Source organism: Pogona vitticeps, chromosome 3, assembly GCF_051106095.1.
Source record: "Pogona vitticeps strain Pit_001003342236 chromosome 3, PviZW2.1, whole genome shotgun sequence".
Taxonomy (NCBI): Eukaryota; Metazoa; Chordata; class Lepidosauria; order Squamata; family Agamidae; genus Pogona; species Pogona vitticeps.
The window spans coordinates 128,622,885-128,646,319 of NC_135785.1; the positions used below are offsets into that span (position 1 = coordinate 128,622,885).

The following is a 23,435-nucleotide window of genomic DNA, read 5'->3' on the forward strand; positions in this document are numbered from 1 at the left end:
ATACTTACCTGTCAGGGGAGATACCATGATCATGAAAGTGGTTTTTTCAGGGTGAGGCTCATCCATTGCACTTTGGGTGTGCTGATCCCTGTGATTTCCCCAAATGTGGGGAAATTACCTGCATAATTTGTGGTAGTGGGGGACTGCGTTTGTGGTTTCCACTGGTCTTTCTAGAATCACTCTTTCTTCTTTGGTCCTTGCCTGTTTTCACTGCCCGCTGCCATTTAAATTTGCTGCCATAGGCCTGTTGGCCCTGCTGGTTTTCCAGGTGAGCTCCAGGAGGCAGATCCTGGAAAGCCAGCAGTGCAGATGGCAGAGTGGTGAGGTCCAATGTGGCTGCCATGGCAAGCAGCCTCTGGTGCCAGTTCAGAGGCCTCCCAGCACCATGGTGGGAGGCTTCTGGGTGGGGGTGGTTGAACCCTTTTTTTATAGTATTCACTCCATAAGATGCACATACTCCCCCCCACTTTTTTGGGAGAAAAAACTGTGTCTTATGGAGTGAAAAATATGGTAATTAAAAGTTATCATTTTCACTCTTTAGCCATGAGGTCTGGTGTGGTTAATTACTGGTGTCAGGTACACTACTGGAAAGATATTTTGGAAGGTAACATGCCTGGGTTGGGGCTAGTCACAATATTCATAAAACCATTTCACATGGGTGACAGACACAAGAGAAGTATATAAGAAATGGAGGCTCGAGACTGAGGCTCAGTGATAAAGAAGTGATAAAACATGGCAAATTGCTTCTCCATTAAAACAAACCCTGGCAGGTTCCAAACTAGTATATAGGTTATAACACTGGATTAAAATGTATCAATGCCTTTGTAACCTTGAAAGGAGCTCTGTAACTATGGTCAGCAAAATCTGGTCACATTTCTATTGCAGATTTCCTTTATCAATACATGAATGTTGAAGACAGAGAGGATAGGGAGGCAGCATGCGGCTCCATCCTTATATGTAATGAAGAACTACATTTAGTAAAGCTTTTGACAAAGTGTCCCATGATATCCTGATTAGGAAACTGACTAGGTGTGGGCTGGACAGATCAAGTGTCAGGTGGATACACAATTGGCTAGAGAATCATACTCAGAGGGTGATGATTAGAGGCTCCTTCTCCAACTGGGAGGAGGTAACAAGTGGGGTAACCCAAGGCCCACTCCTGCGTCCAGTGCTCTTCAGCGTTTTTATTAATTACTTTGATGAGAGAGTGCAGGGAATGCTTGTCAGATCTGCAGATGACACAAAATTGGGGGGAATAACTAATACCCTGGAAGACAGGAACAAAATTCAAAATGATCTTGATAGGCTGGAGTGCTGGGCTGAAAACGACAGAATGAAATTCAACAGGGCTACTAGTAATTTATATGTGAAATTAATATGTGCAAAGTACTGCACTTCAGAAAAAGAAACCAAATGCACAATTAGAAGACGGGGAACACCTCCCTCAGCAATACTACAAGCAAGAAGGATCTTGGAATTGTCGTAGATCACAAGCTGGATATGAGCCAAGAGTATGGTGTGGCTACAAAAAGGCAAATGCTATTTTAGGCTGCATTACAGAAGTATAGTTTCCAAATCCCATGAGGTGCTTTGTTGTTGTTGTTTAGTTGTTAAGTCATGTCCGACTCTTCGTGACCCCATGAACCAGAGCATGCCAGGCCCTCCTGTTTTCCACTACCTCCTGGAATTGGGTCAAATTCATGTTGGTCGCTTTGATGACACTATCCAGCCATCTTGTCCTCTGTCATCCCCTTTTCCTCTTGCCTTCACACTTTCCCAACATCAGGGTCTTTTCCAGGGAGATTTCTCTTCTCATGAGATGGCCAAAGTATTGAAGCCTCAGCTGCAGGATCTGTCCTTCCAGTGAGCACTCAGGGTAGATTTCTTTCAAAATGGATAGGTTTGACCTCTTTGCAGTCCAGGGAACTCTCAAGAGTCTCCTCCAGCACCACAATTCAAAAGCATCAATTCTTTGGCGGTCAGCCTTCTTTATGGTCCAGCTCTCACTTCCATACATCGCTGCTGGAAAAACCACAGCTTCAACTATGCGGACCTTTGTCGGCAAGGTGATGTCTCTGCTTTTAAGATGTTGTCTAGGTTTGACATTGCTTTCCTCCCAATAAATATGTGTCTTTTAATTTTGTAGCTGCTGTCACCATCTGCAGTGATCATGGAGCCCAAGAAAGTAAAATCTGTCACTGCCTCCATATCTTCCCCTTCTATTTGCCAGGAGGTGATGGGACCAGTGGCCATGATCTCAAGCACTCTCTGGGTGGTTTACAAGTTAATTATGCAGGCTACACATTGCCCCCCCCCCCAGCAAGTTGGGTACTCATTTTACTGACCTCGGAAGGATAGAAGGCTCAGTCAACCTTGAGCCGGCTACCTGGGACTGAACCCCAGGTCGTGAGCACAGTTTTGGCTGCAGTACAGTGGTTTAACCACTGCGCCATGAGGCTCACTCAGAGGTTCTTTAATTCCTCCTCACTTTCTGCCATCAGACTGTATCATCTGCATATCTGAGGTTGTTGATATTTCTTCCGGCACAACACTCAACCATGGGCTCAAGTTAAAAGAGGCTAGATTTTGATTGAAAACCAAAAAAAACCCTAACTATTAGAACAGTGAAACCAATTACCTTGACAGGTGGTGAGTGTTCCAACACTGAAGGCATTCAAGAGAAACCTAGACAATCACCTGGCAATCACCTTTGATTTGTATTCTTGCATTGAGCAGGGAGTTGAACCTGATGGCTTTATAGGCCTCTTTCAACTTCTCTATTCTATGATTGGGTGCCCCATCCATTTAAACTAAAGATATAACCTTTGCTGCATTCATATTCTTCTCACTTCACCTTGATTTACTTTATTTCAGTTTCCATCCAGGCTTCACCTTTCTTTGCAGAGGCCACAGTAGCATGTTGTGGGGGATCCCTATCATCTACACAAAGCTTATATGTCAGGATGCAAGAAACACAGGATTCGTGTATTGATTTGAGTCTTACTCAGGCATTCAGAAATGGTTAATCAGAACAGGTGAGGAAGGGAAGCACTGACTCCACTTCCTCCATTGTCCTCATGTTGCAAGGAACAGTCTGAAGAGAATGGCCTATGAAAATATCCCCAGTTATGTGGAAATGTATGGAAAAGGGGTTCTCCTCTTCAGACTTTTGCTCTCCACACATGATGACCAGGAGTTTAACTGGGATGAGGCAATTACACTGTTGCCCCCCAAGGTGCCAAATTTAGAAATGCACTCCTTCCTAGGGTTGCCAGACATTTGGCAAAAGGAGGACAAGCAAACATAAAAACCTTTAAAATGTCCATCTTTCCTCCTCCTCCTCCTCTCCGTCTTACCCGAGGAAAAACAAATCACGCCATAGTTGTTTTTTTTAACAGGTGGAAGTCCTGTGGTCACAGGGCACCTGTTTCATTAGTCAGCTGATACCAGTTGCTCAGGTCAGATGACTCTCTTTCACACACCAAGCAAGAAGAATAGAGCACAAATATGTCCTTCATGATACCTAAAATTCCTCCAGGCTGTCAATCGAATGCCAGAATTCTTGAGAGATTCCCACGGGCATTCTCCCCGTATCTCTGCCCTCCATCATGTGGCTTTGTCATATGTAGTGTAGTAAGCATTGTGTGTGTTTATGCATAAAATTCTCTCTCTCCAAATCCAGAATTGTTTAATTCTGTTTTTGTAAACCACCCAGAGTGGCCTTGGCAGCCCTATGGGTGGTATAAGAATAAATAAATAAAACAAGGGGGATGGGTCTCCATTAAAGGAAGGAATAGATTGTCTCCATTGGTCCTGGGAGCCCAATAAGTGTATGTATAGATTTGTTTTGGTTTTTTAAACACTTTTTAAAACAAGAAAACACAGTGACCAGTGGATTCTGAGTTTTGTAGTCCAAAAATGTAACTTTCCCAGTCTTGACCTTTTAAGACTGAGTAGGTTGAATGGTCATGGTACTGCCCCATGATCAAAAGGCTATTGTCCCCAACACCTAATTCCAAAAGTAACACGCCCCTGCAAGCATGACACACCCCCACCCCTCGCACACAGAGCCTGCCCCCCAATATGTTGTCCTCTGTCCTCTTTTTTGTCTTTCTATATCCTCCTTTTGGTACCCATGTATCAGGCAACCCTACTCCTTCCCCTAAACTTCCAAGATTGGCCTGGCAGCCTGATCTACAGCCACGAAAAGGACAACAGTAGGCCAGGCTTCTGGAGAGAGCAAAATAGTTGGTTGGTATAACAGCAGATGGAAAATCTAGTTGAGTTTTGGTAGGCCAGGCCTTCCAATATATATATGATATGTTTTTTATTTGTTTCTGTAGTTTTCACACTGGTGGTGATTCTGTCTGGAGGCACAGAAATGCTGGTTCAGTGCTGTAATTATATCATTTTCATGTAATAAATTACATAGTTAATTTTTCATGGCTTACCTTAGACACTAGTTATAACTCTGCGAGAGACAATGGAGGGGAGCAGGGCTAGTGTATTCCCTATTACCATGTGTTCAGTCTATCCATTCCATGAATGTCTGAATAGAACTATAATTACCTTCCAACATGAAAGACAGCAAATCCCTTTTGGTTATCACTAGTAAGTTGTTATGTGGGAGAGGGGATCCTTGCAATCCATAACAGATGTGTGGCCTGCTGTTGTATAAAGACATTTGAAGGAGCTAGTGATGAAGCAGAAACTGACAAGAGCTTCTCCAAGTAAACAACGCCTCCTGTAGTACAATGGTTGCTGGTCTGTGCTGCTTTGGACAGCAGGGGAGTGTGGGTGTGACTGAACATTTATCCTTGAAGGGAATTAAAAGGTACACATAGGAAGCTGTTATATGATGGTGAAAAGAATGTAGCTCAGATTGTAACATATAATATGTAATGGCATAATCTACCAACACTTTTTTAAAAACCTGCTTCTTGTTTGTCCAGGGAACATCTGAGAATTTTGCAACAATGATAGGTGATTTGAAAGCTGTTACAAGCAAAATGTGGTTGCATGAACTTAATATAAAGGTTAAGATGAGCTTAGTTCCTATCAAATTGCAAAGCATATTTTCATGTCACTTAAATAAATCTTCCTTGCTTGTTTTCCAGGTAATTTGTGGTCCAAGAACACTTAATTGTTCTGAGTACATAATTATGTACCAGCATTTTCCAATTTAATTAAAATGTACAAATCTGAAGATTAAGGGGGAGAACATTTTAAAAAAATTATTAATCATTCCTCCTCTAGGAAATCTTGTTGCTCTGCAGGAGATTTGTCCAGTGTACAACTAGATGTATTTTTTTCCTTCTTTCACAGACAGACAATTTTCCCGCAGAGCCCAATTACATGGGCAGCAGGCAGCAGTTTGTTCAAAGGTAAGGCCTATTAAATAACTTTCTCGGCTTCCCCATTTGCATTCTTGTTAAAATTGCTTTGCCAGAGAGTACAATTCAAATTGGGGGAAGTAAATACAAGTTTAACATATTCTTCCTTTCTCTTTTTTTTTCTCCTGCTCTTTCTTTTTTCTGTCTGCTCAAATAACAGTAGCTCCACATTCAAGGACCCTGAAAGAGCCAGCTTGAGAGACAGCGGACATGGGGATAGTGACCAAGCAGATAGTGACCAGGATACAAACAAAGGCTCCTGTTGTGACATGTCGGTTAGGGAGGCACTCAAGATGAAAACCACTTCAACTAAACCCCAGCCGCTTGAACAAGGTGAGTGGAATGACCAATTCTTGAAAAGTCCGCAATTGTTAGAAACCTATTACTGATGCTCCAGTATTTTACCCTGCTAGACAAGCCCACTGAAAATGCTATCAGAGGTAACACTAAATCTTTCATCTAGCCCACAGTAAAAACATGTTCTGTTGTGTGTTTGTGTGCGTATGGAGAATGGAGTAAGAAAATGTGTGTATGTGTGTGTGTATATATGAGCCATAAACACTCACAAATCTCTCTCTGTGTATACATTCCTATATGTTCATGAACATATATATGTACAAGTACATGTTTCTGCATACACTCATTCCAAAACATTAGCTGGAACATATAATTATCTTATTTTAGAAAATAACTGAACTCCAAATAACTGAGATTAAGGCCCCAGAATTATTAATAGCAGAGCTATATATGACATATGACTATTTCATACTTTAAGACACAGTTGGTAATATGACTACTGCAGAAAAATTAAAAATCAAAAATCAAATGGTGGTTGGCCAAAGTCTTGGCCAAGTGTTAAATATCTCTTTGGATCCCTTCTCCCCTGTTTTTTTTTTTTTTGCTCCTGGGGCAATACTAGAAGTATATAATTTACTATTCCTCTGCCTTAAGGCATCAGGATTTGCATGGTTTTGTTTAATCATATGTGCCCTTTCTCAATAAATAAGCGGAATATTGCTTGCCTAAATACTTAATTGTGATAATAGATTGTATTTGTAGGAGTGAGCACTAATGTGATAGCTGTATGAAAAAATGTGACTATAAAAATGACTCACATTGTGATTATTAATTACCATTTTCAGTTATTATACTCTAAAATGTACAGGAGGAACAAGTACTCCAATGCAGGGTCACTTTGTAATTTTGCTTGCAGGCTTGATTTTATTATCTAATATAAGAAACAGGTTACAATGTCAGGAATATTAATTTGGACAAAGGTTCATTGTGAAATGAATGACTTCAAATAACTGAGATTAAGATAGACTAGTAAATGGTTAAATTACAACTGAGGATTCAGTTCAGCGGTACTGTAGCTATGCATTTTCCTGTTTTTTTTTTTTCCCCCAGCACATTCGGACTGGTGTTTTCTATATGCTTCACTGCAGTAGTTTTAAAATTTTGTATCCTCAAGGAATTTTCCTTATTGACTTGGCACAAAGGAACCCTGAAATTTGGATGTTATAGGTCATATTCTGGATTGTACATGGAGGGCACTGTACAGACCCGTTGGGCCTTACAGTTCAGTGAACTAAGTGCACACTCTACAACACACCTAGTAATTGCACATTGCAAAGAAAGATCAGTGGGGTGAGCTGCCTCTTAGAAAACTGGTCCATCATTACTGATTTTATTGACATACTGTACCCCAATGAACTTCTAAATACTCCCAAGAGTTTCCTGAAACTCATTTTGAAATCCATTGACTGAAACCTTGTTGCTTAGCATACTGAAACATAAGAGTAGGCCCAGTGAATTAATGGGAGTTACAAAAAAGCTGACTTACCAAATCAACACTGACTCAATGGGCCTGCTGTAGTACAATTTACTGTTCAATGCAATATGTAGAAATTTAGACCATGTCCTTGATCCATAATTTGACTACTGGTTAGTCACTCATACCATTTGCATCCCATGATAGACAGACTTATTAATTGGTGCCTGTGACACTGCTGAAGTGACTTAAAACAGAGCAGTGACTGTTCTCAACTGGTTTCTATTTCAAGAGATTAAGAGTTTTGTTCTGTTGAAATCTGAGTCTGATTTGGTTTATGTTTCCTTTTGCTAATTGCAAGTGCTATTTATTTCAAAAGAAACCCACTATTTCCTTTCAGTGACAGCTAAACTGAGTACGCCAGCTCTGTGTGTGTGTGTGTTGTACATTTTGCCTTTACTCTTCCAGACACTGAGGATTATTTTGAATTCAATCTCTCATCTCTGTTAGTTGTTTCAACTTGTGTGGAAAATGATTCACAGCATGTTTTAAAAATTGATTAATTAAGCCTTTCTTAATAAGAAGCTAGATTTATAATTAAGCAGAAATACGTTCTAAGCTTTCTATTAATTGATTATTGATTAGAGCTAGATTTTGGCCTCCATTAAATTCAGAGTTATATTGTTTTCATCAGCAAATGTTCATTTGGCTTCACTTTTTGAATCATGTCAGAAACGCAATATGATTATTTGTTTGTTGTGTACAATAGTTAGGATGTCACATTCCAGTTTTTTTTCTGTGTTATGTCTTCAAGAGAACTTTACTCATAGCTTGCTTTCTGATTAACAAATGAGAAAGAGGTTATTTCCCCTGCCCTTTTATGGTACTGACTCTCTACTTATAGCTGGACATTGAAATGCAGTGCAGGTGTACCTTGGTTTACGAATGCCTCATTTAATATAATTTTTGGTTTATGAACTGAAATCTGTTGAAAACAATGTTTCATTTCCCCCCCTCCCTTTTTTTTTTCTGGTTCGTGAAGAAAGTTCCGCCAGGATGCATTATGCATGGAGGTTTGTAGCACCACCCCCATTCCTATGGCAATCCTTGTTTCGGTTTGTTTTTTCAAATTCCAGTAGATTAGATAGGAGTTGGTCGGTTGTTTTATTGGTTAGTTGGTGAAGCTTACACCTTATAAAAGTCTACTGCAGGAGAATAAAACATAAAGGGACATCTCTGACTAGGCTTAGGTTGCCTGGGAATGCTTATGTATGTTGCTTAAGGCTTTGTCTATCTCAGGTAAACAAACACAATCCCTATTTTCATCACACTTGACAAGGCTTGCCTTGAATGAGAAGGAATAATGAAGATGAAAGGCTGAGAATATTTGCTCTTCAGGAAATGTTGTTTAGAAAAAGAAATCCACAGATGCAATGTTTGTTCTATGCTGGACTTTTTGGTAATAGTAAACAGAGAAAGGAGAATGAAAAATGAGGGTGCTTTGATAAATCTTGGCAGGTGGCCTGAAGGAGAAAAGGCTTTTGGAAAAGAAAGCATAATCATTGGGACAGAAAGTCTTGTGCAATAAGCAAGCATGTCCCCTTTAAGTTATCTTCAACCTGACTTTCTGTAGGAAGTCTCTACCTACTCTTTCTGTAAAAATATCTAGCTGTCTCATAAGCTTATTTGTGCTCTCTGATTCACTGGCCTTACTAAGCAGCTCCTTCCATATGTTTACTACTCTTTAAGGAAATTTTTTCTGTTTGACATTTTGTTTATGCCTCATTTAGACACTGTCATTATGAATAGAAATTATAAAAAAAGAATTTGCACCAAACATATGTGTTTGAATTCTGCTCTGTTAATTAGTATTACACTAGCATTTATGTCTGTAGCAGTGCAAAATTGCTCTTGTGCTAACTGGAATGTCCCCAACTGTATCTTGCAAACCAACAACATCTCATGTTAGGTTGTTCTCTCTTCCTACCCCCCCTCCCAGCAATATTGTCTTTTCTAATATGTTCTGCTCAGGTCTTGCAAGCTAACAGCTGTGGCTTTCTTAATTAAGAGAATCTGTCCCATCTTAGGTCTTTTTGTCCTAGTATTGCCCCCCTCTTTCCTCAGCAATATTGTCTTTTCTGGTCAGTTCTGTATTCTCATTCTATGTGCATTGCAGAATAGTCTCAGCTGACTCATTTTTGCTCCAGTGGGAGTTCAGGCTTCGCTTCATTGAACACCCACTTTTCTGCCTTTTTGGCAGTCTGTAGTATCTGTAAAGTACTCCCCCAACACTATATTTCAAATGAATTGATTTGCTTCCCCCGCGGCCTTTCTTCACTATTTTCCTTTTACACAGTATGGATGATTTGATTGGTTTCCAATGACAATCTTGCTAACTCAGAGTTCTCTTTTTCTTTTTAATTTCAAAAGATGGGGGGTATCTTTTGGAAAACATGTGCACAGCATGTTCATAGAGCTTTTTGTCTGATATAGCTTTTCTTCCTCAGCTTGCCTTCCGGTTTTGGAAACTGGAAGTTAGCTTTCTACTTGCATTCTGTGGAGAGGGCATGGCAACATTCATTTACATGAGAAATTAAAGTATGTGTATGTTTTTGTATTGCACTTACTCACACCTTTGCTTCACCATTTCATTAAGTCCAAAACAGCTCTTGAAAATATTTTGGTACAGAGGGACAACAGCCACATCACAACTGTAAGAACAGTCCTCTCCTAGTAACCATAGTACTGTACAGATCATGTACTCATCTTATGGGTAATTCTACATGAGGACAGTTTCTGTTGGAATTTGTATGTAGTGTTTATATAATTTTTTGTTTTAAAAGACCAAGAAATTAAATTCCTAAAACAAAACAAAACAAAACAAAACAAAAAAACACTCTGGTTTATGAATGTGCGGTATCGTGCTTCTGAATCCACAACTCAAAATGCCAGGAACTGGCTCAGTATTGCTGTACATCTTGCCATTTTTGCCAGGATAAAAAAGGATGAAAATCTTTACATAGCAGAAGACAGCCTGAATTTTGACACCAATATCAGCACTCAGGATGGTCTATAGGATACCCTCTTGTGATCACTACTATTCAAACTTGTCAAGAACCAGCCCAATAAATTGTTCTGTGTTTTAGTGAGAAGTGAGTAACTGACAAAAAAAGAAGAGTCAACTTTTTGGATTTCCCCTTGCTTGGTGTCATTTGTGAAAAGTAATGAGCAGAAGAGGGTATCCCTTTGACTCTCTTGACTGCTTCCATCGGTGGTTGCACCTACAAACCAGAATAATGCAAGGAGATATTCTCAAATTCCCTCAAGAGGTTAATTCTGATATTGCTCATTGGAAGTACAGTGGGGTCTTGACTTAAGAACGGCTTGAGTTAAGAACATTTTGACTTAAGAACCGCTCTCATAGGAAAATATTGACTTGACTTAAGTACTTAGATTTGAGTTAAGAACTGAAAAAAACCCACGTGGGAGGCAGGGAAAGTGCAAAATTTGAACTTTCAGTTAACAGTTGGCCAGTGAAAAGGGTGCCTGTCTGCTTCCTCACTCCTCCCAGAGTTTAGAGAGTGGATTGGGAGACAGTCTTCGGACTGGCTGGTACTATACTGCCTGGACTGTATTTGCCCTGCCTTCCCTGAACCTTTCTTGACCTAAGAAAAAAAAGAAAAAATATCCCCCTCTAGTGGTCGAAGGCGGAATAGCAGCTTCCCATTAGTTTCTATGGACGGAAAAGAACAGATACGGATTAAATGGTTTTCAGTGCATTCCTATGGGAAATGCAGATTTGACCTGAGAACTTTTTGACTTGAGAACCGCCTTCCAATACGGATTAGGTTCTCAAGTCAAGACCCCACTGTACATATACAAAATGTAAAGGAAGATACTTTCTTTACTAAAGAAAATACTTCCCTTGCTACTTCAGATTGGTAACAGAATAGCATAAAACCAGAAAAGCTTCTATCAGATGCCTCTGAACATGCTTAAATTTCTTTTTAAAAAACAAATTTTGAAAGTAACTAAGCATTGCTTATTGCACCTAATTAACATAGATTTTACTTGTTACACTAACAAAGAAAGGTTTGTGATTGCTTGTTACAGTACTCATTGTCCCTAAAGCACCGTTATGTGTAAATATATTACTAGCAACTAATTACTTTTAAGGCTTTTGGGTCTGCAAAGAGAATTCTTTGCATCATCATCAATGTAGAATTTTCCTGTTCTTTGGGGAAAATTGTAACTCTTAAAATAGTATAGAATTAATATGTTTATCATTGAAATGAAACATTTCAGCCAGTTATTCTTTGTGTTAATGGAGAATATTACCTCCTCTAACAGTAAAGGATGTAGTGAAGAAGAAAAAAACCTTCTCTGAAAAACCCTTATCAAAATAGCAGACAGCAAGGTCTGTGCATATTTGCTACTAGTGAATATTAGCAGTAGAAAAATTCAAATGATTATGCCTTCTTTTTAGGCTAAAATGCGAAGTGTGTTTATATATGGGTGATGGAACACAGGCCTCAGAGGTCACACATCTTCTTCCCAGCCCAGGATTGTGATTAAGTAAACATTTTGGGAAACAGCATTGAGAGAAAAATGGATATAAACAAACAAACAAACAAACAACAAAGACAAGTGTTTAATAACTCTCTGAAATGCCCTGTCTGTTACTTGCAGGATTTTCTACTGCATACTGAAGATGACTATATCTAGAAAAAATAAAAAAAGATAGATCACTGTAGTTTTGATGAAATATCTAACTAGGAAGCAATCAGTTAGTTCAGAGGAATGATCTGAATATTGCTTTCAGAATATCCACTCCTGGAACTGACGTCACAACTAAAGTTCATACAAAACTGATATGCCAATGATATTCTTTCTAAGCATCAGCATTTGTATCTGCATGTGTGTTTGCACCTTTTCTTACAAAATGAGTATCCCTTGGCCCATTTTACCTTAGAAAATGAGAGAGGCTGATTATACATTTACCAGTCAAAACCTCTACTTTCCCCACTTGGCCGTGGAAACTCACTCGGGCAAGGACACTTACACATCACCAAAAATGAGGGCATTCACCACAAAGCTCCTCAAACGGAGGATTGTCCTCCCTGAAGAAGGCATATGGCCACCTCTGGGCCTCAACACTGTGCAGCAAGCTAACTCTCTCTTGAACTACCCCTGCAAGCTTCCCCCACTCCCAAATATAGCTGTTGACACTTCTGGTTCCTGAAGGCACTCTGTATACATGAGGAACAGAGATGGGGACAACTCACTGTTTTGGTGAGTCGTCCCATTTCGTGAGTTGTCAAAAGTTGATAACTCACGAAGCACAAAGTTGCTCCCATGAAGCGACAAATAATAAAGTTATTTGTCGATTCGTGGGGGGTTATTTTAAAAACCACACCCCACCACCCCTGCTGCCACCGCCAACCCCGCTGCCACCGCCAACCCCTGCTGCCACCCCGACACCACCCCATCAACACCCCCTTCCTATTAAAAAACAAAAACAAATAAACTCCATTCTGCCTACTGGCCTCCAATCAGCCACCCCCACAGTCACCCCCATAGTCTACTCCCCACCCCCGCCAACATCCCCTTACCATAATCGCTGCCACCGCTGAGGTCTCCATATGACCTCCCACCCACAGCTTGTAAAAAGGGAGACTGGCTGCCCTTTGCAAAAATGGTGGCTGCAGTTGGGGGTGGGTGGCTGTGGGGGTGGATGGCTGCCTATCGGCCTCCGATCAGCTGATCGGTGGCCAGTAGGCAGGATGGTGTTTTTTTTTAAATACAAAGGACGAATAAAAACAGGTAAATATTTGTCCCTTCATATTCATAGGGATCTCTGGAACCCACGAATGTGAAGCAATCAATATTTAATGAATCAGCTATTTTTGTCAAAAAAAGCCAATCTATTTTTATATTTTTCCTCATCGCTAATGAGGAATTAAATTTGCAAAGTTTCTTGCTATCTCTGGCAGTGGCTAGAGCTAGTGCTTTTTCATAATGGTTTCTGTCAGACAAAGTAGTGTCTTTACTAGTAAGGGCTGCAGAAGCTAATGTGTATCATATTCATGTCATGTAATTGGTCCACAGAATGCAAGGAGGGGATTACCAAAAAGTTCTTTTCTTCTCAAAATATATTCAGATTATAAAGGCATCTTCCAGATATAATTCCATCATTGGATAGGATAATAGCAAAACAAATTATGTATTGTTTTCTATTTTCTTATTTCTTTTGCAGTCACAGGCTAGGGTTAGTATCTTTTCTTTCCCCTAATAACCTGAAAATTCTTCTCTCAGTTGTTGTGTTGCAAGAGCTGTGTTCTTTCATGGTGAAGGCCTATTCCTGTCATATGTGTTTACTTAAAGCTGCTCAGCCACATCAAATTGTCTTCCACTTCTTTGTTTTCTTCTTTTACTGCAAGAAACAAATCCCTTCCACACATCCAGTATTAAGAGCACATTTCACAAAATGCCATGCATGTGTTGTTATTTATAATTGTATCCTATCAGATTTTTGGTTTGTTCATAACCTGTTAATTGACTCATGTCTGACATAGATATGGGAAGGGACGGATCATCCAAGGAATGAAGAAGGAAAACAGGTTATTTAGCCTAACCTCAGTTCTCCCATTTTCAATAATTTAGCATTTGTGGATCTCAAAACAAATCATGGAAATGATGTATAGTGCCATATCTTCCTCACTCATCCTATTTTTGCAGTACCAGCTGAGGAGCCATAGCAGAAGCCTGCACAAAATGGGTATATAGCTTTCCAGGTATAACTCTGCTTGTCCCTAGATAGGACTAACAGTGAGGAATAATGGGTATTGTAGTTGAACATCTAGAGAGCCACAAGTTGCAACTGACCTAAGGGCTCATCATACAGGTCTGGCACCCTATATTCAACCCGTTCTGCTCATATTTTTGTAGGAAACTTGGTTATTTATGCTACAACAGACTAACCTGGCTACCTGTCTGGAATTTGTTACTGTTTTGGCCAGTCTGGTTCTTTACTATCCTTCAGTGTGCCCCGTTAAAAAGAAATAGCTTAAATTTCAGATTAAAAACTGTTGTTTTGATTATTTCCTCCAAAATTTAATTATAAAAGAGATCGTCTGCACAAAAGAGATGTCTTAAATTTCACATTAAAAACTGTCGTGATAGCTTCCGCTGACATTTATTTTGAAGGTAATAGCTTGGATAACAGCCGCAGAAGCTTTCCAATAATGTAACATAGCAGAATCTGTAGATCAACCCCACTGTCAAATATTTATTTTTCTAGTAATGCTGATTAAATATTTCTCAATAATTTCAAAAGATCGCCATATAACATGCTTCCTCATCAATCTAAGTAAAGTTTATAAATATGTTCTTAAAAGGTCAATTAACAATTAGCTCAGAGCTGAAATAAAACATTCAGGGCATGCTCCATGGTTTTTCAAAGTGCGCATGGAATTCTGTGTTCCCAGAAGCTGTTATTTTCTATGTTGGAAAGCATTCTGTAGGAAGTGTCCCTTCCTCCCATTAATAGAAGAGACTGAATCAAACAATGGGTTAAAAGTATCACAAATGTTCATAAATGATAAAGCTATTATGAATAGCTAGTAAATTGGGAAAACAGAAGTAGGAAGTTATAGAATTTAAAAATATGAAGTTTCTTCCTCAACATTGGCAACTGATTCTTGCATTCTATTACCTACATAGGAAACACACCTGTGCTTTAATAATAATAATAATAATAATAATAATAATAATAATAATAATAATAATAATAATAATAATAATAATAATAATAATAATAATAATAATAATGTTCTCATATTCAGAAGCGATATTTTATATTTTCATACTTCTTTCACTTAGGTTCTCCCCCATCAGTGTAGCAAACAGGGAGCCTTATGGCATAAATGTGCACTGCTACTTTGCTGAAAATATTTTCCTCATTCATAAAGCAATCTATGAAATGTATTTATTTATGGAATTGAGGATTTTGCTTTGGTTGTCCTACAACTGGCAGTTAAGCAGCATAAGAACTTTCACTGGATTGTCTTGCTGCCCCGAAACAGTATTTTATGTCACTCTCTCAAAGTTAAACCTTGTTTAAATTCCATTTATTTTGGTAGAATAGATACGTAAATTGTTTCTACTGTTGAAGTCAATCAGATCTATAAATGGTCACTTAAATAAATCATGTTGACTGTGCATTATTTATTTATATAGAATTCTTTCCTATACCTTAAAGAATATGCTTAGGATAAGGATTCAATGATGGATGGACAGTTACTATTTTACAGATTAAAGTGACAATGTAAATGAACCCCATATGACACTAAAGCATCTCTGTATGAGGGGGAGAGGTTAAGGATCAGTGATAGTCAAGTCAAAGCAACATCATTAATCATCTATTCCCAGAAATCTTTATGTGTTGTGATGGGGGACCAACACACTTAAGCTGATTTTGAATTAATATAAGTTTGGAGCGAAGATGACAGTATTCTGAGTTCTAGTTGGTTTGCAAACTTGGTGTCCCCTTTTCCCTGATAATATACAAGGACTAGGAAATGAGTTCGCCATTATTATTACCAATAATTTGCATTCAGAATTTTGGGAATAAGAAAATAACTAATTCTAAGATCTGAGTCCTAGTCATGGTTTTCAGACAAGAGAATGGAATTTATCAGTGGCTTTGACTTAAGCTGAGCTTCCCATTGCATATTATTCATGGTTTCATATTTAAAGAAAAAATTAAAAACATATTAAAAAATTTAGCTCTTAAAACAAAGCTAGCTTGGTAAATATTGGGTAAATTAATTATTTAAAATCAGCAGTCCCTCTGACATTTATGTTATCACCAATATATCCTTTGCAAAAAGAAATCTTGGGTTCTTGTGACATGAGTCATGTAACTATTCCTAAAGAATGTAAACCTAGATACAGTACTTTCTCAACCATTTGCCTTCCTAACTATGACCGTGGCCTAGTTTGGGAATCTCACCCAAAATGACACAACCTGTGAAATGTTGTTCAACGTTGCTTCCTCCCATAGGTTTTTCCCCCTGGACAGAGCATCTTCTCTCTCATTCTGTCTGTGCCCAAAATGAGAATAGCTCTCAGACTGCACTCCTTGTTCTGACTCCACCTAAGAAACTTTATGTCCAAGAATACCATCAACTCCAAGTTGGTTACCCCTGACAAGGTCAGGTAAGAAACTGCCTTGCTGTTGTATGCTAGGACGTGCACGCAATACCCATTCTTCACTTTCATCTAACACAAGAAGCTACAGTGAAGAGTAAAGATAGATTGTTAGGTGTTTTTTTTTTGTTTTTTAAACGGCTGTAGATAAAGGCCCCATTATCCAACAGATATTTTTATTTTTATTTTGATTTGACTGATTTTGTATTTGGAAGCTACCAACTAGGGATGTGAAAAACTCTCAGTGTTTTGTGTTTCTCTGAACCACTGCCCCCTGCAATTCTCACCCTTTCCTTCTTCCATAGCAGGCATCATAGAATAATGATTAAAAGGGACTCCATGTAGGAATCCAAATCAAAGTATATCTAACAGAAATATTGTATTTTTTTTTCCTTCGTGAAAATTCATACACATCTTTAGTACAGTATACATTTTCCTAATGTAAGTATTTCTGGACACAGTTTTACCAATATACAAATTTTGTGTGCATATCTCTCAATCAACTAAAGAGTGTTTTCATGCCTGCTTCACAGTTATGCGTACTTCTAGGCACTAGTACTGTATTGTAAACATGTGTGCATACTGTCTTTCTTTATAACACACTGGAAACTTCACAAATGTATGAATTCCTGAATCAGGGGACCCTTTGTTTTGCAGAAAGTCTCTGAAAGTCTGAAATCAGGACTTTCAGTAACAGTCTCAATTCTATAGAAATTCTATTCCAACAAAATAGAGACCAAATCCCCCAATGCATTTCAAGTTCTTAAGCTTTCTCTTAAATAATATGGATTAAAGGAAGATGAGTAAAATGAAAAGAAATAAATAGATTCCATTCAACTATTTCAGATCAGCAAATGTACTACATTTCAACTAGATCATATACACATCAAGTCCCAACATTCCAGGTGCAAGGGTAAGGTGTTAAGTCCTCCTCTGCCATACTGGGTCCAAATCATGATAATGCCACTGAACTTTTCTTCTCAAGCTGAGACCTTCCATTATTCATTTAAAAGCCTCTTGTGAGAGCCTTCTGGCCAAATTTTTTAATATGCGAACATTTTTTAGAGGTGGGGTGATGTTACATGTGAAAAAGCTAGTCTAATTTTTCCATCTACTATCCTGAACACAACTTATATCACCTGAATTAGGGAGCTAAGCAAGATCAAACCTAGTAACTACTTGGATAATAAGAGACCACCAGCGTATACCACAGATCACAGTTAAGATCCAACAAAAAATCCTGGCTGAAACCCTGTAGAATCATTGCTAGTCAGAATTCAAGATACTGAGCAAGATAGACTAATGGTCTAAAATTCAGCATAAGAGATCTTTCTGTGTTCCCAAAGCAAGGCTTGTGAGGAACTTAAGTGGAGCTGAAAAGCCTGCTGTAGAATGACTTGCAGAATAGAGGCTTGTTATGGGAAGGGAAGATTTTGCTGTGTTCCTTTGAGAATATTGGAAAGAGCCATAGTTTAGTTCCCATATCCAATAATCCTTTGAACCTCATTTTAATAAACTATTTTAAGTAACAGGCCTGGGGTAGACTTAGTTTAGACTGTGACTTTGAGAATCTGTCATTTCTAAGATAAAACATGAGGCTAGAATGCTTCAGTGACCTGTTCAAGTATGAAGTAATTTTAGTTCTTTGTCCACCCTACTTTATAGGGAGTTTTCTGTGGCCAAAAGGAACTAAATTGTTTTAAGGAACAAATGTTTATTTTAGAAGTTAAGCAGTCAAACATCATAAGGTTTAGCAAATTCCCCCCTTGGAGAAATGATTGAACCTGGTGCTGTTTTTTTAAATGCACATATCCATTTATCAATTTCTTGGTAGAATATGGTGCATATAGGTTTTGCCAACAAACAATAAAAATTAGTAGCCACGCTATGTTTTGTACCATTCTGTTTGTATTGGTGGGACCTTTTGCTAGGCAGAGCATGAGACAGAAAGGCTCCCTCCCCTCATCCCTGCTCTTCAATCTTTACCTTTTTACAAATAGTCCTTCTGTATATATGTATCAGTTAGTAGGTTTTTTATAATGCATTATTATGTATGTTATTTTATTATATTTTATCACCTGTGTAAGCTGCATCGAGTAGACTTTGTCTAGAGGGGTGGGGTATAAGTCTAAATAAAGGAAAGTAAAAGTAAAGTATCTCTTTGGAAGTGTCTGTGGGAAAACAAACAGATTTTACCCTTGGCTCTACTCCAAGGCCTACCAGAAACAAAAGAGCTTCATTTTCTGGTTGTTCCATGAAAAGCTGAGTTACACTCAAGACCTCACCTAGCAAGCACCAAGAAGAATTTGAGCATCCTTTGTCCCAAGGTCGTTTTCTATAGGAAAAGTGTATTTCATTTTAATTCCTCCAATTTAAATCTATTTTTCTAGAGGTATGTCTCATTGATTTTGATGGAGTTTCAGTTAAACATGCCTTACTTTAGCTCTCAATTTAAAATGTTAAGTTAAACATGAAAAATGCCAGTGCTTCGGTTAAAAAGTGGAGTTCAGAAATGGAAGTAGTGGGACGGAGAGCTACATGCATTAAGCTGGGTAATTCCTACCTCACCTCCTTCTGTTGCTCCATCTGCTGCCCGGGTGCCATTCATATTATTTCATCCATTTCTAAGAGTACTAAGTAGCATGCAGTGAAATAATATTATGAATATGTACAAACCAATCAATTCAAAATTAATTATTTTCTAAAAATATTCATAGTCTGAAATCCTACTGCTTCATATAGTGAGGCAAAACTAGAGTAGGCCCATTTGAATCAGTGGAACTTATGGAGGAGTTGACTAACCATATCTCCATTGATTCAGTGGGCCTATTCTAGTTTGATTTACTGCACTATCCCATAGGATCTTAGTCATAATCTGCAATTTTAGGTAACAATATTCAGTTTCAGTTAGGAAGTTTTTCCTGATATTAAACTGAAATCTGGCTTCCTTTAACTTGAGCCCATTGATGCATGTCCTGCACTCTGAGATGACTGAGAACAGATCCTGCCCCTCCTCTGTATGACAGCCTTTCAAATATTTGAAAAGTTGTATCATATCACCCCTCAGTCTTTTCTCAAGGATGAACATGCCCACTTCTTTCAGCCTTTCCTCATAAGACTTGGTTTTCAGCCCCCTGATCATCCTTGTCGCCCTCCTCTGAATTTGTTGCAGTTTGTTAGCATCCTTCTTGAAGTGTGGTGTCCAGAACTGGACACAGTACTCAAAGTTAAGCCTAACCAGGAATGAATAGAGGGAAACTAACACCTTGTGGGATTTGGAAACTATACTTCTATTAATGCACCCTAAAATAGCATTAGCCTTTTTTGTAGCCACATCACACTGTTGGATCATATTTATCTTGTGATCTACAACAATTCCAAGATCCTTCTCGCTTGAAATATTACTGAGGTAGGTATCCCCCATCTTGTAACTGAGCAATTGGTTTATTTTTCCGAGGTGCGGTACTTTGCACTTATCCCTGTTGAATTTCATTCTGTTGCTTTCGGCTCAGTGTTCCATCCTATCAAGGTTATTTTGATTCTTCTACATGTCCGCTGTGAATGCACACAACTGGGTTTAAACTGCGCTTGTGCTGGTTCCTTGGAATATTTTAGAGTTTAAGATAAAAAACATTAGTAGCACATTGTCCCTACTACACATGCTCCACCCGCCTGCGCATCTCAGTTCCATTTTTCCGCCACTGTGACTATAACCTCCATGCTAGAGCTCTCTTTCTTTTTGCAAAATTTTATATAATCTTTATGATTTTGACTTTGGATTACTTGACTACGATTTTTGGATTTACGATTTGGATTTGGATAAGATTGCACGTTGTTCCCAGCTTGATCTTTGGACTGTTTATTGATTCCCGCTTTTTCTTTAAGGACTTGTCTTGGTAATTGATGTGGTTCCCGGTTTGATCTTGGACTGTTTATCGATTCCCGCCTTTCTTTACAGACTTGTTTTTGGCAATTTTGAGCTTTTTTTGGATTGCCTTCGGACTGTACGATCAATGAGTTCTTAAATAATTTCTCTAGGAGTTCTGATTAATTTATGGCCTCCTCAGGACCATTTAAGTGCTGCGTTTCCTGTGCTGCTAAAATACCTCTCACAGATGGGCACGAGTGCTGTCTTTATTGTTTAAGGGAGGAACATCTACCCCAAGCCTGTCCTTAGTATAGAAAGCTTTCCAAGTCTGCTCTTAAGTCACTGGAATGCAGGCTTCAGGCTTACCTGTGGGATAAATATTTTTCCCCTTCCAAACTGACCATGGATTCTACCCCATCACAAACAGCAACCCCCCATTCAGAACCTTCCGCAGCAACTGTTTCTGCGCTGAGGTCCCCAACAAAGTCTCTCAAGAAGACATTGGGGCTGAGCTCAAAGAAATCTTCAACGTCGACCCCTGCATTGACTTCTAACGTTACAGCCCTGGAGTCGAAGACAAAGAAGTCTTCATTTAAGCATAAGAAGGATAAGCCTTCTTCAAATGATTGACCCCATGATTTACCAGCGATCTCAGCATCGTTACCATCCCTGATATTGGAGGAGTCCTCCAGGGACCGGGCTGACACAGATTTGTGCCCCCCCATCCCCTTCTCAAGATTTTACATCATAGTCTCGATATCCAGAATGGCCAAGTCACTGCAGCTAGACGTTGAGCAGCCACCACCGCCCAGACAAGATCTAGGGTTTGAAAACATTAATCAAGGAAAAACTCATCTGTTAAGCCTATCTTTTATTTCAGCCATGATGGATATCATTAAAGAAGTTTGGAGCTTACCATTATCTTCAATGCAAATTTCAAGGAGAATGGAAGGTCATTACAGAACACATGGAGATGACACGCTATTTCTCTCAAAACACCTGGCTCCTAACTCCATTATCATCCAATCAAACTTGTACGGTACAGGTGGCAAGGCTAAGGTCACCCCTACCAATCGTGAGGGGAGAAAGTTGGATGTGCCTGGGCATAGGATGTATTCTTTTGTTTCTTTCCTGCTCAGGGCATCTACCTACCAAGCAGCATTAGGGGCTTACCAGAAACAACTTTGGGCCAAAGTTCTTCGTGCCCTTCAAGTAGCCCCTGAAGAGACTAGAACATCACTGCTTAATGCCCATGCAGAAACTTTAACTCTCACAAAACATCAAAGAGTAGCATCCCACCATGCAGCAGAGGTTGTTTCCAAGTCCTTAGTGTCAGCAATTACATTAAGATGCCACGCTTGGCTAAGAACATCTGGGATTGCTGAGGATGCTAAAGAGTGCATAGAAGAGCTATCCTTTGATGGGGCTGGAAATCATGGAGACTTTTCACAAAATCAAGAAGACAGCTAGATCATATACGATACAGCAGCAACCAAAACTTCAAAATTCTCAGTTGCAAAGATCTTATGGCTAACAACAGTACCAACAGTACCAACAGAACCTCCAGACTTACCGGTCCTATAAACCACAAGCACAAGGTCGATCAGTTCAGGCTTCAGCACATGACACCTCCTTTAAGCCTCAAACTTCCTTTCAGCGCTGCCAAGTTTACCAAATCCCTTTGACTTTCGCTTATTGAACAACAGTATTACAGTCCCTCACAGACTGGCCCCCTTCATAGAAATCTGGACTCAAATCGCCAAAGATACATGGGTTTTATCCTTCATTCAATTCGGTTACCTATTAGAATTTGTAGAACTTCCTCCAACCAGGTGCGTAAAAGTTACATCCTATGACCCAGCCCTAAAAGAAGAAATTTCATCACTGTTACACAAATGTGTCATCTGGTGTGTACCATCAAGAGACATTACAAAAGGATTTTACTCCCGTTACTTCACAGTCCCCAAGAAAGATGGGGGCATCAGACCCTTACTAGACCTGAGGTTGTTAAATACTTACCTTCATCCAAGATGCTTCCGCATGGTCACACTGGAATCGATCATCCATCTGTTAAGGTAAGGGGATTGGTTTGTGGTTATATATTTAAAGGATGCCTATTTTCATATATCCATTCACCAACGGCATTAAAAATGCCTACGGTTTTTCTTCGGAGATGCTGCTTATCAATTTTGCGCCCTGCCTTCAGATTGTCTACCACACCAAGGACTTTTACAAAGTGCATGTCGCCAGTGGCAGCTTATCTTCATCTGTACAACATCACAGTTTTTCCATACATTGATGATTGGCTAGTAGTAGCTGCGTTGTTTCAGAAGGCTATACAAGACACAGAGTTTGTTCTACAAAACCTGGCAAACCTAGGTTTAAAAGTCAACTACGAGAAGTCTCATCTACAAACAACTCAAATAATTACATAGGGGTGTGATTGGACTGCACTTGTGCACGAACGTTTCTCCATCCAGAACATATCATCAAGTTGAAAAGAGCACTTTGTTCGTTTCACCCCCACGGAACAGTATCGGCACATCATGTGCAATATCTCCTAGGTCTGATGGCTTCAACTACATGAGCCCTCTGTCACATGAGGCTGAAGATGCGCTCCCTACAGGCATGGTACCTGTTTCACTTCGATTCCCTGGTGAATAATCCTTCCATGTGTCTCTCTGTAACCAAGGAGTTAGCACATCAACTAAAATGGTGGACAAGCGTAACAAATCTGCTAATGGGCTGCCCATTCTGGCCGTTACAACTCGCAATTCAAGTAACAATGGATGCAAGTCCCACAGGATGGGGAGCTCACTGCGGTCCCCATGAGATTCATGCTCTAGTGATCAAAACAGGAGAGACATTTACACATTAACCATCTAGAAATGTGGGCTATCATCAAAGGACTTCTGTGCTTTTCACCTGCTGATAACGGGTCAAGGAGTACAGGTTGTTACAGACAACACCACAGCCATGTACTATATAAACAAACAAGGGGGATGCATTTGATGTCTCTGCTATATCTAACAGTTCATCTATGGGAACGGTGTTATATACATCACATTTTTCCGGTAGCCATTTGTAACAGGCAGCCCTGACCCCACCTGTCCGTCATGGCTGGGCAGTGGATCATCAGCCAATGGGGTGATGGAGGGTGGAGCTGGAGGGGGAGGAGTTGGAAGAAAAAGGG

The 23,435-nt window shown here is 39.3% G+C and overlaps 1 protein-coding gene and 1 non-coding gene across 13 annotated transcripts in view; both read left to right on the top strand.

Moving 5' to 3' along the window:
• Positions 1 to 164, top strand: LOC140706293 (U1 spliceosomal RNA). Its single transcript, XR_012085933.2, has one exon. It is a non-coding gene; the product is annotated as a U1 spliceosomal RNA (small nuclear RNA).
• The window catches only part of PCDH17 (protocadherin 17), a 317,366-nt gene that overhangs the window by 121,330 nt on the left and 172,601 nt on the right, over positions 1 to 23,435 (top strand). For 7 of the 12 annotated variants that reach the window (XM_078390733.1, XM_078390729.1, XM_072994756.2 and 4 more), the window contains exons 2-3: positions 5,326 to 5,384; positions 5,554 to 5,726. The exons of 1 other annotated variant lie outside the window; for it this stretch is intronic. In XM_078390733.1, coding sequence (XP_078246859.1) covers positions 5,326 to 5,384; positions 5,554 to 5,726 — 232 coding nt within the window. Of the gene's footprint in view, positions 1 to 5,325; positions 5,385 to 5,553; positions 5,727 to 16,228; positions 16,384 to 23,435 lie in introns of all 12 variants that reach the window. 4 more of the 12 variants (XR_012085374.2, XR_013543703.1, XM_078390731.1 and 1 more) reach the window with 2 other exon arrangements.